The 15,544-nt window shown below is 45.8% G+C and overlaps 1 protein-coding gene across 1 annotated transcript; it reads left to right on the forward strand.

Annotated features, from left to right (window-relative positions):
* Window positions 1-5,875: 5,875 nt before the first annotated feature.
* On the forward strand, window positions 5,876-9,337 carry LOC135484642 (uncharacterized). The gene has a single exon (XM_064766276.1). It carries the CDS (start codon window positions 5,876-5,878, stop codon window positions 9,335-9,337), a length of 3,462 nt encoding a protein of 1,153 aa, XP_064622346.1.
* The last annotated feature ends 6,207 nt before the right edge of the window (window positions 9,338-15,544 follow it).

A 15,544-nucleotide genomic window follows, 5' to 3' on the forward strand; every position in this document is an offset into this window, starting at 1 on the left:
GTCACAGCCAGGCCAAATCAGTCTTGGCTGCTCTGCCAAGTTGTCAACATGGTGAGAGAGATGAGGAAGTCACAGCCAGGCCAAATCAGTCCTGGCTGCTCCACCGTGTTGACAACATGATGAGAGAGATTAGGAAGTCACAGCTAGGCCGAATCAGTCCTGGCTGCTCCACCGTGTTGACATCATGATGAGAGAGATTAGGAAGTCACAGCTAGGCCGAATCAGTCCTGGCTGCTCCACCGTGTTGACAACATGATGAGAGAGATTAGGAAGTCACAGCTAGGCCGAATCAGTCCTGGCTGCTCCACCGTGTTGACAACATGATGAGAGTGATGAGACAGTCACAGCTAGGCCGCATCAGTCTTCGCCGCACTGCCTAGTTATTGATATGGCGAGAGAGATGAGACAGTCACAGCCAGGCCAAATCAGTCTTGGCTGCTCTGCCAAGTTGTCTACACGGTGAGAGAGATGAGAGACAGTCACAGCCAGGCATCGCCCTCGCTGTCATAATTCGTCGTCCCCCCGACTTAATAAGTCGTCCCCCCCCCGACTTAATAAGTCGTCCCCCCCCCGACTTAATAAGTCGTCCCCCCCGAGATAATAAGTCGTCCCCCCGACTTACTAAGTCGTCCCCCCGAGATAATAAGTCGTCCCCCCGACATAATAAGTCGTCCCCCCGACTTAATAAGTCGTCCCCCCGAGATAATAAGTCGTCCCCCCGACTTACTAAGTCGTCCTCCCGACTTACTAAGTCGTCCCCCCGACTTACTAAGTCGTCCCCCGAGATAATAAGTCGTCCCCCCGACTTAATAAGTCGTCCCGCCGAGAATTTTTTTTTTTCGATGTCCTTTCCCAGCCAAAGTAGATTTCAGAGAAAAATTCAATAATTTTAGTGCTTAAATGAAAAGTCCATAGGCCTACTACAAGAGGGCAAGCACGATAATACTAGTAACCTGATGTCAGCAGTACAGTGAAGATAGTAGTCTACATGTTAGTTCATAATAATAACAGCTCAAGATCACAAGAAACCACAGATCCCGGCGCCCCCCGCCCACTGACGAAGACCCAGTCGCGCAACTCGATCCATCTCACCCGATCTCACCCTGGCCAAGTTGAGCGCGTAAATACCACGAAAGGGTTAAATTTATCTATTAATAGAATATTCAAATAAGATTGCCGTCATGTTGATGCACCGCCTGACCATGCTCCACACATAGATAACGCATGCGCAGTAGCAGCATCTTAAATGGAGAATTGGTCACGTGAGGGTCTGGGCGGCGATCATCAAAGCGGGTCCCACGAGCGACCAAAAGGTTCCCAGCAGCGATCGCGCTCTCCGAACCCTGATCGGATTTTCGATGGTGCGGCATTGGTTCGCGAACCAAGATTGGTGGTCCATTTTCAAGAGGTGTAGGCCTACGTGCGGCTAATGTGTGAAGTGGGAGGGCGCACAATGGGAACCACACTGCCGCGATGTTAATAGTTTCTATTTATAGAATTCAGCGGCAGAGATTTTAAGCACGGAAAAAGTAGATTAACTCGGCTAATCTCAATGGATTTTACCCAGGAATATTTTCAAGGCGAGAGAAACATCTGATTTAAGTACTGCACTTATTAGATTTCATGTTAATGCCGAAGATTGGCCTAAAACGTGGACGAAAAGAGTGCATTATCGAGTGTTGGAGAGGTCACGTGATTGAACGAGAAACCTGAGCGAAAACAATACTGACTCCAACTCCCAGAGGGAGGAGCTGGAGTCATAATAATCATTCCATGTCGTCTTTTGAGGGCATTTTTGATTGTAAAAAATATATGTGTACGTCACCGGAGTCTCTGCAATGATGATTTTATCACAGCAGTCTCGCGCAAGTAGAAGTTATTTACCTATTAGTTCTTCACTTATTAGTCTGGCGCAAAGCCAGACGTTTTCCATTACGATTTCACTACGATGTTTGACCAGAACGAGCAGTGCGCGAGATATGCTAATGAGCAGCCTTCCCTCGCTTGAGTTTCGGAAGAATGTTCGACTGCTGACTGCTGACCATTACAGACGTGCATTGGACTGGTACAGGTTGGAACTGAACATTGAATATGCTGGTGGTGACGCTTTCTGATGAGAAGTTGGTCGTGACTGATGTTGTGTCTTTTCCTGCCCGAATCCGGCGGAGGTGAAAATGGGCCCATTTACATCAACGCTTTCGCCATTTTTTGTCTTCCCGAAACCAGTGTGGTTTCGTTTGTCCGGAACCCTTTTGTGGGTTTTAGAGCGCCAGGCTCTTTATCAATCAAATCAAATATGACATTTCAAAGGGCCCAAATTTGGTGAAAAATTTCACCAACTCTCAGGCGCCTTTGAAATACACTCGTAGCAGTATGGACAATAATGTGATGTAAGTATAGATGCCATAGTAAGCATCTTTTACGCGTCTTGATCAAAATGGATCATATATTCTGGTTGCTAACAGCCACGCCACCTCCACTCCTGACAGATCTTCCCGGTCTTTTGGTCACGTGACCTTTGCTCCCTTAAAGTGATTATAAAACCTTTTCTACTTGTCTAAGGACACACTAAAATGTAGTAAGAGATTAATGAGACTGTCCTACTTGTTCTAGGACCAATCTGCTGTTCACAGTGGTTAATTTGAGCACAGAGTGCGTGCTGTCAGCTGTGGCCGTATGGTGCTGCCACCTGCCGTAAATCTATATAGCTAAACGGCTTGTCTTCTACTGTAAAGTCGGCTTGGAGTCATTCCTTGTCCTCAGTTTGGATTATCTAAGGGAGGTTTCCCTGGCTTGTTTCGTAACTATGAGTATTAATAGGGAGCTCTTGAGCGAGCTTAATGGTAAGAGTCGAATGTGTGTGTGTATACCGTCAACGAAAAAAACTTGACCCGGTTGACCGGAACCAGAAAACCTCCACACCCAGGTGACATTTTTGCACGCGAATCGTATACGCTAATGCACAGCAATTTACCTGGGGAGAGATTTTCTTTTTCCAAACAATTCAGCGGGACGCTACGATGTTTACGCAGAGAAGCCGCTATTCGGTTGAAGATTTCGTCAAAACAGGGCCGAATCAAAGTGTAACGATACCCTGGGGCGAATCGAAATGCATTAAACAACAAGCTGCATCGCTGCCAGAGATTATTTTTCTCTTTCCGCGAAGAAATCGTGCTTTGAACTGGCAAAATTCCGCAAAAGATTTTCCGTCTGCTAACTTTTCCGTAGTTTCAAGCGCACCAACATGATCGGTCCGGGGCTGCCCGTTTCGACGACGATTTCGTCAATATCATGGGGTGTGACAATATGTCGACGGTCTGGTTCCATTAATAATGCAATAATCTTGAAAGTACATTGGTCTCAGTGTCTATTTCCCCGTTTCCATGACAAAATCCTACCGTAAAACCTGAAACCACTCGTCCACAACACTGGCCATTTCAATTTTCCGTAGAAAGCGCATGCGCACAAACTCAAACGCACGCGCTACCCTCAGATCTCACAAGCCGGTGCGGAGGCCAGGCCTACCTGCCTTCAAAAATGACGCGACGTCATTTCATGCATACCCCTGTTCCAGCGGCTGTAGACTTGGCAGTACCTTACTCTCACACAAACCTATACATTTCTGAATAGCTTGTCTCTTGTAGAATACATCTGACCAAGTTTCAACGTCGTCTAGACATACAGTCATGCATAGACTGATGTAGCACAATGCATGAGACACCCTGTATAACGCAAATTTGAAAAATGTCACCTCTATGCCTTATAACTTCAAGATTAACACCTGATTACCACTGGCTAGTGAGACCTCAAACTATTCAGGACGGGGGGGGGGGGGGGGTCGGCTAAGGTCTTTTTGAATTAGAATATAAATCTTAATTACACTTGGGTCTTGGGATCATTATGCTTATCTCCGGGCAAAAATACCTATCCTTCTCCTGTTGTGTTTAGTTTCCCACATTCTCCCCACTTATTTTCTATACTGCGACAGCGTCTATTGGGTCAACTGCCATGATGGCATCATCCTAACTATATCCCCCCTCTCCCACCCACCAACTACTCGCCATCACCAGAAGGACGGCTGGAACTGTTGGCCCAGGCTGCCGTAATGAAGGCTAGATTAGATGATGAACTTGAAAGTACTCGTTGAAATATCAAATCTCTCGAACGCGAAATCACGGAACGTTTCATAGCATCAAGAACCGTTTCCGGTGCGGTCCCTACATTGCCCAGCCCTATCTTGCATATCGGAAGGAGTGCCTCTCGTGCATCGCCAAGACTTGTGCCATTGTCAAGGGATTCGTCTGTAGAGGCCACATATGGGAGACCATGCATTGTTGTATTGAGTAGCAGGCCTGTGGACAATGGTCTGAGACACATGAGTACACATGTTGATACTATAGGTTGCTCTAGCCCTGAACATGCAGCTAGTGCAAAGGTCGAAGCTGCAGAGCTCACCCAGTTGGAACATGTCGTCAAAACGATGGATCAGATGGCCTTGAAGGCCTCCTTGCCGAATCTAGACGTGGTCAAATTTTCCGGCGACCCGGCAGAGGACCATAAATTCCTAAATCGCTTTGAACAATTAGTGGGCGGCGAGAACCTCAGTGACTCACATAAAATGGCCCACCTCATGCAATTTGTTGAGGGAAGGGCAAGGCGTGCCATCGCCAGTTTTGATGGTGTCGAAGGTGGGTTGTCAAAGGCACTTGCTGTGCTACGGCGACGTTTCGGACAGCCGCATGTTGTCACAGAGGCCTGTGTTGAGTCTATAATCCATAGCCCAAATATCGCCCTGAATGACATTCAGGCCCTGTGTGAGTTCGCCGACAAGACCAGGGCAGTATTTGAAACTTTAAAATCACTGAAGGCGCTAAGCGAGATGAACAGTGCAAATTTAGCCCAGATGGCCCACAAGTTGCCAGTGCCCCTCTAGGTCAAATGGAGGGAACGAGCTCAACAGTTAAGATCCGGTGGGAAATCCCCGCAACTAGAAGAGTTAGTCAGCTTTATCGAAAGATCAGCTGATGTCGCCAGCGACCCGGTGTTTGGCAAAATCTGGGAGACTTATCGCTCCAAGAAGAAGACGGGATCCTACTCAACTGCAGTTGTCAAGACAAATGCCAGGCAGGCGCAGACTGGTGGAGCTGCAAGAGGAGGAGCTGGAAAATCGAAGTTTCAGTGCTTTGTGTGTGCAGAGAAGCACAAGGTAGCAAATTGTGATGCCTTTAAGGCCAAGTCTTTGAAGGAACGCATGGCAGTTGTAAGAAATCAGCAGTTGTGTTTCAACTGCCTAAATAAGGGACACGCAGTACAAAAATGTGCTGTAAACGTAAAATGTGCAGTGTGCGACAAGAAGCATGCAACACTTCTGCATCGCTTCACACCCAACGGTAACAAAGGAGAAGAGCAAAGTGGGAGTTCATCCGACATAGTTGGTGCTTTCACACTCACCAGTAGGCCTGGTGTGGCATTGCAAGTTGTTCCGGTTAGAGTACGTGGGGGTGAGATGCCTCTCACCACGTATGCTCTCCTCGACTCGGGCAGCCAGGAGACATTCATGAGTAAATCATTAGCCACCCAGCTAAAGCTGCCTGTTGCTGGTCAGGAGACATTGGTTGTGACGACTATGACCGGGGAGTCTACGCTAAAGGTAACTTCTGCCAACATCCGTGTGGAAGCTGCAGTCAAGCCAATGAGGTAAATCGCTGTTCGCACCCAAGTCGTTGAAAATCTGGACATCCATAGTACCTACGTGACCGATGTTAGCAAGTGGCCGCATTTACAAGGAATTCACATCCCTGAAGTAGATGTGCGGGAGGTCTCGATACTGATAGGAACAAATGTACCTGAGGTCCAGGTCCAGCTAGAAACTCGCATGGGCAAGCCTGGTGAGCCGTTTGCCGCGCGTACCATCCTCGGTTGGTCGATTTTCGGTCCTATCAGCGCTAATATCAAGAGTCGAGATGGGGAAAGAGTGCGAGTGAACTTTCTCAAATACAGTGACAATCCAGTTGAAACCGCACTAGTTCGCCAGTTTTTAGAGTTAGACAGTCTTGGAATTTTTGACAAAAAAGGAATGTCAATAGAAGATCGTAAGGCACTGAAGACATTGGAGGACACAACCAAACGAGTAAATGGTCGATACGAGGTTGGGATGTTGTGGAAAAGTCCAGACCCATGGTTACCTGACAATAAAACCATGGCTGAGTCCAGATTGGAGTCGTTGAGGAAAAGGCTGTCACGAGACCATCAACTGCATGAACAATACTCTCAGTTCATGGCCAAGATGTTAACTAAAGGATATGCCAGAAAACTCACAGAAGATGAAGCAGCCGCCCGAACGAGCAAAACCTGGTATTTGCCACATCATGCTGTCTTTCACCCTAGGAAGCCTGGCAAAGTCCGGGTAGTGTTTGATGCCGCCGCCAAATATCGTGGAGTCAGCTTAAACGATCAGCTAGTGCATGGCCCTGACCTCACCAATAGTTTGCTTGGTGTGTTAGTGAGGTTTAGGGAGCGACCAATGGCCCTGGTTGGTGACATTGAGGGCATGTTCTTACAAGTACAAGTGCCAGAAGAAGATACAGAGTGTCTCAGGTTCCTATGGTGGGACAATGGGGACATCACCGGCTGTGTATCAGAGTTCAAGATGGTGAGAAAGATATTTGGTGCCAAGGATAGTCCATGTTGCTGCATCTACGCCTTGAGACGGTCATCTGATGACAGTAGTGGTTACAGCGCAGAGGCAGTGAAGGCAGTAAAGGACTCTTTCTACATAGATGACTATTTTGAAAGTGTAGATACAATTGGCACAGGAACAGTACGTATCCAGGAGGTGTCCAGGGTTGCCAAGGAAGGAGGAGGTTTTCACATGACGGGCTGGCTTAGCAATAGCAGAGAGGTACTAGCCAGCGTGCCAGAGTGTGAGCGAGCCGTCCCCACACTCGACCTAGATTTAGACGATTTTCCACTTTCAAGAGCCCTGGGTGTCATGTGGGATGTGCAGGAAGATGTCTTCAAGTTCACAGTGGTTCCCAATGACAAACCAGCCACAAAACGTGGTGTGCTTTCAACCATAAGCTCACTGTTCGATCCTGTTGGGTTCGTATGCCCAGTGGTCCTAAAGGCAAAGAACATATTGCAGCGTCTATGGGGACAGAAACTCGATTGGGATGACACCCTGCCACCTGATGAACTAGATGCCTGGGAAGCATGGAAAGAGGAACTGCAATCGCTATCGGTGATAAAACTTCCACGTTGCCACCTGTCCTGCCAGTTGGAGGTACAAGAGATCACGCTTCACTACTTCTCTGATGCCTCGGGCAGTGGGTACGGAATTTGTTCGTTTTTGAGATTTGTCTACATCTCGGGTGAGGTGCATTGCTCCTTTGTCACTGGCAGGAGTAGGTGCGCCCCTGTGAAGACGGCATCGATCCCTCGACTGGAGCTGCAAGCAGCCTGTCTGGCTGTTAAGGTACACCAAACACTCAAGGATGAAATCACCTACGACCTGAACAAGGTGGTGTTTTGGACGGACTCACAGACCGTGTTACAGTATATCGCCAATGAATCAAAGAGATTCAATGTCTATGTGGCTAACCGTGTTGCTGAAATTCGAGAGACCACCAGTGTGGAGCAGTGGCGTCATTGTCCTGGGGAATACAATCCAGCGGATGATGCATCTCGTGGGTTAAGTCCTGGAGATCTCAGCATGGAACATCGATGGTGGCACGGCCCAAGCTTCTTATGGGAGGCTGAAGAAAACTGGCCCATGACTGTAGTGCAGCCCTTACCTGACGACAATGCAGAGCTGAAGAAGAATGTAACCGTAAACCTGACCACCAAGCCAGATGGAGAGAAGCCGAGTGGTGTTGAGAAAATGATCGCAGATAGCAAGTCATGGTCGGAACTGGTAGACAAGACAGCCTGGTTGACCAGCATGGGAAAGATCGCCCTCGTCCCTGAACGTCTCACAGAGGAGGAACGGGAGACTGCAGTCATGTGGTTGGTCAAGATTGCACAGGAGGTATGTTTTGGCCCGGAGATCGTTCTGTTGAAGAAGGGGAAAAACGTCCCCACTGGAAGCAAGATAGCGGATTTGCGACCAATATTGACGGATGGTGTCCTCAGAGTTGGGGGAAGGCTTGAGAATGCTCCCACGCTATCAGCAGATGAGAAACATCCCGTCATTCTACCCAGTGGTCATGACGTGAGCTGGTTGATCATGAGAGAGACACATAAGAAAGCCGCCCATGCTGGGAGAGAGCAGACTTTAGCCATCAGCAGACACCGATTTTGGATATTGGGTGGACGACGTCTAGCCAAGAAGACAGTCAGAGAGTGTTTTGAGTGTAGAAAACAGAATGCACAGCCGATGCAACAAGTCATGGCGCCTCTGCCTGCATGCAGACTGACACCATACAAGCCAAGCTTCACCTACACAGGAGTTGATCTGTGGGGACCCATAGAAGTGAAACGGGGCCGCAGCGTGGTGAAACGTTGGGGGTGTCTCTTTACGTGCTTAACCACAAGAGCTGTCTTTCTGGAGGTGGTGCCATCTCTAAGCACGGACGACTTCATCTTGGTCCTGAGGATCTTCATCAGCAGAAGAGGGCCCCCTGCATCCATATTTTGTGACTGTGGAAGTAATTTCATAGGTTGTGAGCGGCTACTTCGAGAAGCTCTGCAGGAATGGAATAAACAGGCGATAGAAGATGAGATGCGACAGAAGGGAATAGTGTGGTCGTTTCAGCCTCCCACAGCGTCACACATGTCGGGAGTTTGGGAACGTTTAGTAAAAATCGCCAAAGGACATCTGAGGACCCTGTCAGCGAATTGCCAACTCACTGACTGTGGTTTACGAGCATTGTTAGCCGAAGCGGAAGCTGTCATGAATGGGCGCCCCCTGTGTCCCGCGTCAAGTGACCCTGAAGACATGGAAGTCTTAACGCCAAATCACTTCTTGCTGCACAGGAAGGTGGAAGGACTGCCTCCCGGTGTGTTTGTTAAGGAGGATTCCCTTTTGAGACATGAGTGGAAAAAAGTTCAGTACTTGCTCAATCTCTTCTGGGAGCGCTGGATAAGCGAGTACATTCCAAGCCTGCAGCGACTGGAGAAGTGGAGATCAGTACGTCAGAACCTGAAGGTCGGAAACATGGTTTTGATAGCGGATGAGTCTGTGAAACGAGGACAGTGGCCGATCGGTAAAGTTACGAGGATCGTGGAAAGCGTTGATGGAATGGTCAGATCTGCCTATGTTCAGACCGAAACCTCTGAGCTGCATCGTCCCATTGCCAAACTCTGCTTTCTTGAGGCAGCAGAGAAGTCAGACAATTAGCATGGATTACGTCGAGCTTGGATTTAAGCTTCGGATTCAAGTTCCGTCGAGATGTACATTTGTAATGAATCCGTTCATCTTTGAACTCAGTTGATCATCGCCATTGAAGAGTTGTGACGCATACTATTTCATTTGTGTGAATAAGTATTTTGAAATTCTTAAGACCAGTGTTTAGGGGGCAGATCGCTTAAAATTTATTGCTTGTGACAGGTGACAACATCAGACAATTTGACATTTGGGTTTCCCTTTTTGAAGAAGTTTATTTATTTATTTGTCTGGAGTTTTGCCAGGGAAAGCAATATCCAGGGTTTCTAAAAATTGAGAAAAAACAACAAACAACCCAATCCTCTGTCGGATTGTCATGAGTACTGGCATTGTGTCATAAGTGAATGAATTCAGCCCTTGGTCTTGTGTGTCGTACTGACCCATAATGTACAAATTAAGTATGGAAAGTGAAAATACCAGGACTCGTATTTTTCTTGTATTTCTGGAGGATTTCTCAGAGATTCAGGATGCTTTCAATTGTGTGCTCTGAGGCAAAGTGAATACAGTTATTTTTGTGCTTAGATAATGAGGTACTATCATTGGTTGTCTTGCCATTTTTATAACTCACACAACGTAGTGAGTGTAATGGTTACGTATGTGTATAAAGTGTAAACAAAATTCATATATCCATCATGTCCATCGAATCTGAAAAAATTTGTGCAAACCCATGACAATTCTGGTTCCGGTACAGTTTGTCGCATTCCATACGGGCCGCGCTTGCCGATACTGCTTTCACGACGCACCGCAACCACAGTTACCATGATTCCCATTGTTTCCTTCCTCGTGACGCAATTATTTCATGACGTCATGAGCCATTGACCATTCACGCAAGTAGATTTATTCACACCGGCGCCACTGTCCTGAAGTGCGGGTGTGGGACATCATGTATCTAAAAATCGTCTGCTAGAACATACAGGACAACAACGTCGGCGGAGACAGTTGTGACATTTCATTGCAGAAGAAGTAAACGTCCTCTTCTTCTCGATTTACGTACTTTACTTCAAAAAAGTCAGTTTTAACACTACTGCACAAATATAGAGTGGTCATAATGTTCCATTTGGATAGAGATTTGACGGACTGATTTGGAAATTCATTCCAACCATGCAACTGTTTCAGAAATGAGAAAAAGCTCCTGGGTGTCATGACATGCATGGTGTGTCTTGCCTCTGCATTTTTGTACTCAGGCATGTCAGAGGGTTTTCAACTTTCATATCATTGAAGAAATAATTCATTCCAATCTACAAGTATATCAATCACATCATTTATTTAAAAATCGTCTGCTAGGACATACAGGACAACGTCGGTGGAGACAGTTGTGACATTTCAATTTTCATTGCATAGAGATTTGACGGACTGATTTGGAAATTCATTCCAACCATGCAACTGTTTCAGAAATGAGAAGCTCCTGGGTGTCATGACATGCATTCAATTATTATTTCACCACAAAGAGCTGCTTCTTCCAGCAGATATGAGACAGCTACCGGGGCGGGGACTATTTCTTTGGGGCCTTGTAGAGATTTTGACCCTTTTTCGCCTTTGGCATCATTGTAAAATATTTCCTTTAAAGGTTTCTTTAATTTAACAAAGTGTTTTGACTTGGATGTAAATTTTAGGAGTTAACCATCCATTTTTAAAATAATGTAATTTGGGTCCCTCTTCTGCATCTTTTCTCTTTTAACCCTGTCCAGCCTCACTTTCATCCCTTGGAATATAATTGTTCAAGTCAGTCCTACGATTTTTCATCAAGATTTAAGAATTCTACTATTTGGATTATCAAAGTGTGAATATGGATTCTAACCAGTCAAAATACCAGGTAATTATCTTGTCCCTTTTTCTAAGTCATCTTTTTAAATCTATCTGTGTCTATACCAATTTTATTCGAGCTATTTTAAAATTCTTTGACGTCTGGTAAAATTTAAGTGCATTATGGAAGCTGTACAAATCTTTGTTTACTGTGTATTTTACACTACGGGTCAATGACCTGGGACCTGAGTCAAGTTGACGGTCCCTTTTCAAAAGTTCGTCATTCCAAAACTGCGCATTTAAAATACGTGCGGTTTTCGACTTTAGGTCAATATATCTTTACACTCGGCTTTTGGCACAACAATTACTTTTAATTAGCTTCCATGATGTTTATTTTAAAGAAGTTAAGGCGAATCCGTCACTTGTCGTTTGGTGATGACGTCATACCGTCTCACTTTCTTCAAGTTGTCGACGATGTCTCGTCAACTTCTAAATGTCAAAATTATACACATCGTATGTGACTTTTAGTCTTGTGAACCGACGTCAGGGTATTTTTCATGTGATCTTATGAGGTTTTGTGTAACTATGGACTTGCGAAATATATTTACCTCTTTAGGCAGCAGCATCTCGATTGGTTTTTCGTCAAAAGGCGTAACTTTTATTTTCCGGGAAAATATTGCACGAGGTTTTGGGCTACGTTTTACGATCGGTTATATCGTGCATAAGGTTTAATAACATCGATCAAAACCTGTATGAGGTGATAAAGTACTACCTTAATGTTGATATCCTTATGATATTTGGAACTGTTATCAGTCAGTGGTGCGGTATTTCGTCAGTTTATCCATTGTTTACGGTTTCCTTCTTGGTAAAAATTAACTGTTAATGACGCGATGTATCTCGACCAATCCAAATGCGCATGGGATGTGACGTCACCTGATTGACACGGGGAGTTGATTGAAAATCATTGTTGGGTTGGCGCGAGAAAAATAAGTGACGTCGTTTGGCTTTCTTCAAAAAGAGAGGGGTTTCGCTCGTGGTAACGTCGTGACGTTGTTAAAGCCTGCACCACACGGTGAAAATTTGCGTGATGCAAGTGACACGCGTGCATGTTGCGACAGGCAAATTCTCACTGTGTGGGGTCGTTTTTTGCTGCGTATCTTCCCTCGCGAGTCGAGACGCAGCCGATCTAGCATGTTTGATATTTTCTCGACACGCGAGGAAGTTAATCACCGTGTGGGGGCTACCTGCAGCAATGTTGCGCGAGTTCGACGAATCACAACAAGCAGATCGGTCACATGATTTATAGGTCAGTCACATGATACCAAAATGGCAGCGCCCGGGAACTGTCAAATCCTATGAGAAGTATTATGGACCAAGAAGACCAAATTGCCCTTATTCTCCTGCTGTTACTCCGTCGGAGGCGGCGCCGCGTGGACCGTAGTCTTTGGACAAGGCCATGGATTCAGAAAAGAGAGGATAAGGGGGCCTATGCAAATCTAATTGCTGAATTGCGGGAGGAGGACCCCATGAAGTATCGCCAGTTCCACAGAGCTGCCATTTTGGTATCATGTGACTGACCTATAAATCATGTGACCGATCTGCTTGTTGTGATTCGTCGAACTCGCGCAATATTGCTGCAGGTAGCCCCCACACGGTGATTAACTTCCTCGCGTGTCGAGAAAATATCAAACATGCTAGATCGGCTGCGTCTCGACTCGCGAGGGAAGATACGCAGCAAAAAACGACCCCACACAGTGAGAATTTGCCTGTCGCAACATGCACGCGTGTCACTTGCATCACGCAAATTTTCACCGTGTGGTGCAGGCTTAACGTACAATTTTACGTAAAAGGCACGCTGGGTGCGATACGTCGTCTGTATAGATTATTGCTTTTACGATACGTCGTCTATATAGATTGTTGTCTTTACGATACGTCGGTTGTCTCAATTGTCAAACTGGGTTGCTCCCTTGCGATATAAAAGCTGGGATTCACATTGGGCGAAAGAGTTTTAGAAAACCAGTGTTGGTGGGAACTCTCGTCAAACGAAACCAAATCCGTGGTCCCAGTCTCTGTACTGTATCTATCGTACGTCGTAACGTTGAATGGTATCTGTATTCGTCGTTCATATAAGAAATACGTGTAACCATCGTCTATATATACATCTGGAATATTCCGTTATCAAATAAACCCTATTATACGTTATATCATTTCATTTTCTTGTGTTCGAACCCAAAACATTTTTGTAGTCGGCCCTATAATGTTGAAAGTGCAACGTTAAAAACGCTACAGCCTTATTGTTCAGCGTCTCCAAGGAATTCTATTTTAAGAGTCCAATGGGGGGGGGGGCCTTCCCCCAAATGTACTGACTAAAACCTGTCACTTTCAGAGAACGGGGAGGGGGTTTGGGGGACTCATCCCCCAATGTACTGGTATATATGTCAGAAGGACGGGGGTTTGGGGGGGGGGGGGCTCCCCCATGTCAAACAGTTGTGTGAGTTCACTAGAGATTGCTCTTTACATATAATTGTGTTTTTTGAGCAAAATTTCTCTAGTTATTCATGTTCAAATTTTGAACCTTTCTGTTTTGTTTGAAAAAAAAATTAGTATCACCATGGAGTAACATGGTTTTTTTGCGATCAGACAACCTGTACTGTACTGGAATACCGCACAAGTTAGGGTTTTTTGTGTTCGGATAATCGTTCACAGGAAAAGCATATCTGTACTTCTTGAACAGTTGTTTAATTTAAAGGTTTAAGTGGAGTTTTGCCAGTGTGTAGATTGTGAATAGCCCACACTGACATTGATTGACAATTTATGTTGTGAAACTGAAACGCCAATAGACAGACTCTAAAGGATTCTTGGTGTGCTCCGTCGTCTTGGAGTATAGGACAATAGCCTGTTGTGCATATGAACCCCCATGCCATCTTTACCTTGAAGGTTTTTTTAACTCTTTATCGGTTACTGTAAACTCTAGTCATGTTCCCTAGGTTTTGGTATGGTTTGTCATGAAGTGGTTGTGACTTGGTGGTTGGCCAAAATTCGGTTGGATGATTTCAACCTCATTCTGAGGTTGTACGTGTGCGGGAAAGACACTGTGAGTTTGAACAAGCTCCTCAAGTGCTGGTTCGCTTGTTGGGGCCGCTGTTGTGTCTTTTCCTGCCCGAAGACGGGATGGTTCGGAGCGTCCTCCGGCGGAGGTGAAAATGGGCCCATTTACATCAACGCTTTCGCCATTTTTTGTCTTCCCGAAACCAGTGTGGTTTCGTTTGTCCGGAACCCTTTTGTGGGTTTTAGAGCGCCAGGCTCTTTATATTGCTCGTAGCAGTATGGACAATAATGTGATGTAAGTATAGATGCCATAGTAAGCATCTTTTACGCGTCTTGATCAAAATGGATCATATATTCTGGTTGCTAACAGCCACGCCACCTCCACTCCTGACAGATCTTCCCGGTCTTTTGGTCACGTGACCTTTTGCTCCCTTAAAGTGATTATAAAACCTTTTCTACTTGTCTAAGGACACACTAAAATGTAGTAAGAGATTAATGAGACTGTCCAACTTGTTCTAGGACCAATCTGCTGTTCGCAGTGGTTAATTTGAGCACAGAGAGAGAGTGCTGTCAGCTGTGGCCGTATGGTGCTGCCACCTGCCGTAAATCTATATAGCCAAACGCCTTGTCTTCTACTGTAGTCGGCTTGGAGTCATTCCTTGTCCTCAGTTTGGATTATCTAAGGGAGGTTTCCTGGCTTGTTTCGTAACTATGAGTATTATTACTATATTACTGGCCTAGTCAAAATCATTACTTGTCTAGTGTTAAGGCATTTGTTATGTTTATCTTTACAGTTGAACCATCATGTCAAGGTTGAATAAAGAAAGAAAGGACAAGATGCGTTTCGAACACTTATTATTATATTAATTTATCCATTCTGCTGCGGTCCACCACAACTGATGCAGTATCCTTGGACTTGTCCACAGCATCGTTCAATCATTGCTCTCTGAGCTGGCTTGATTATGTACTTACCCAAATACTGAGACTAAATGCCTGTTGACTGTGCTTTAAGAGAGACTGGCGCCATGCCTAGTCTCTCTTAAAGCACAGTCAACAGACACCAACCCCCTCAGACTCAGAAACCACAAACGCCCAACCCTTCCTGCTACCTTAATACTTCTGGATGATGCATAGAATGTCAATGTTATAGTGTCTGCAGTCTGTGTCTAGAGTGTGTCTGTGTCTGTGTCTTTTCGAAGCGGCTGACAGGCCACAGACGTTCCATGTGCCTATAGCAAACTCCCAGGGGGAGGATCTGCTCTGGTGTGCCAAGAGCATGGTTGAGCTTTCGTGTGAGGGGTAGACATGGTTGCCGAGGGGTTATCCTTTTACATGTACCGCCCAAAGCAAATTTGTTGTCAGCCCGCAAGC

The sequence above is a fragment of the Lineus longissimus genome, chromosome 3 (assembly GCF_910592395.1).
Source record: "Lineus longissimus chromosome 3, tnLinLong1.2, whole genome shotgun sequence".
NCBI lineage: Eukaryota > Metazoa > Nemertea > Pilidiophora > Heteronemertea > Lineidae > Lineus > Lineus longissimus.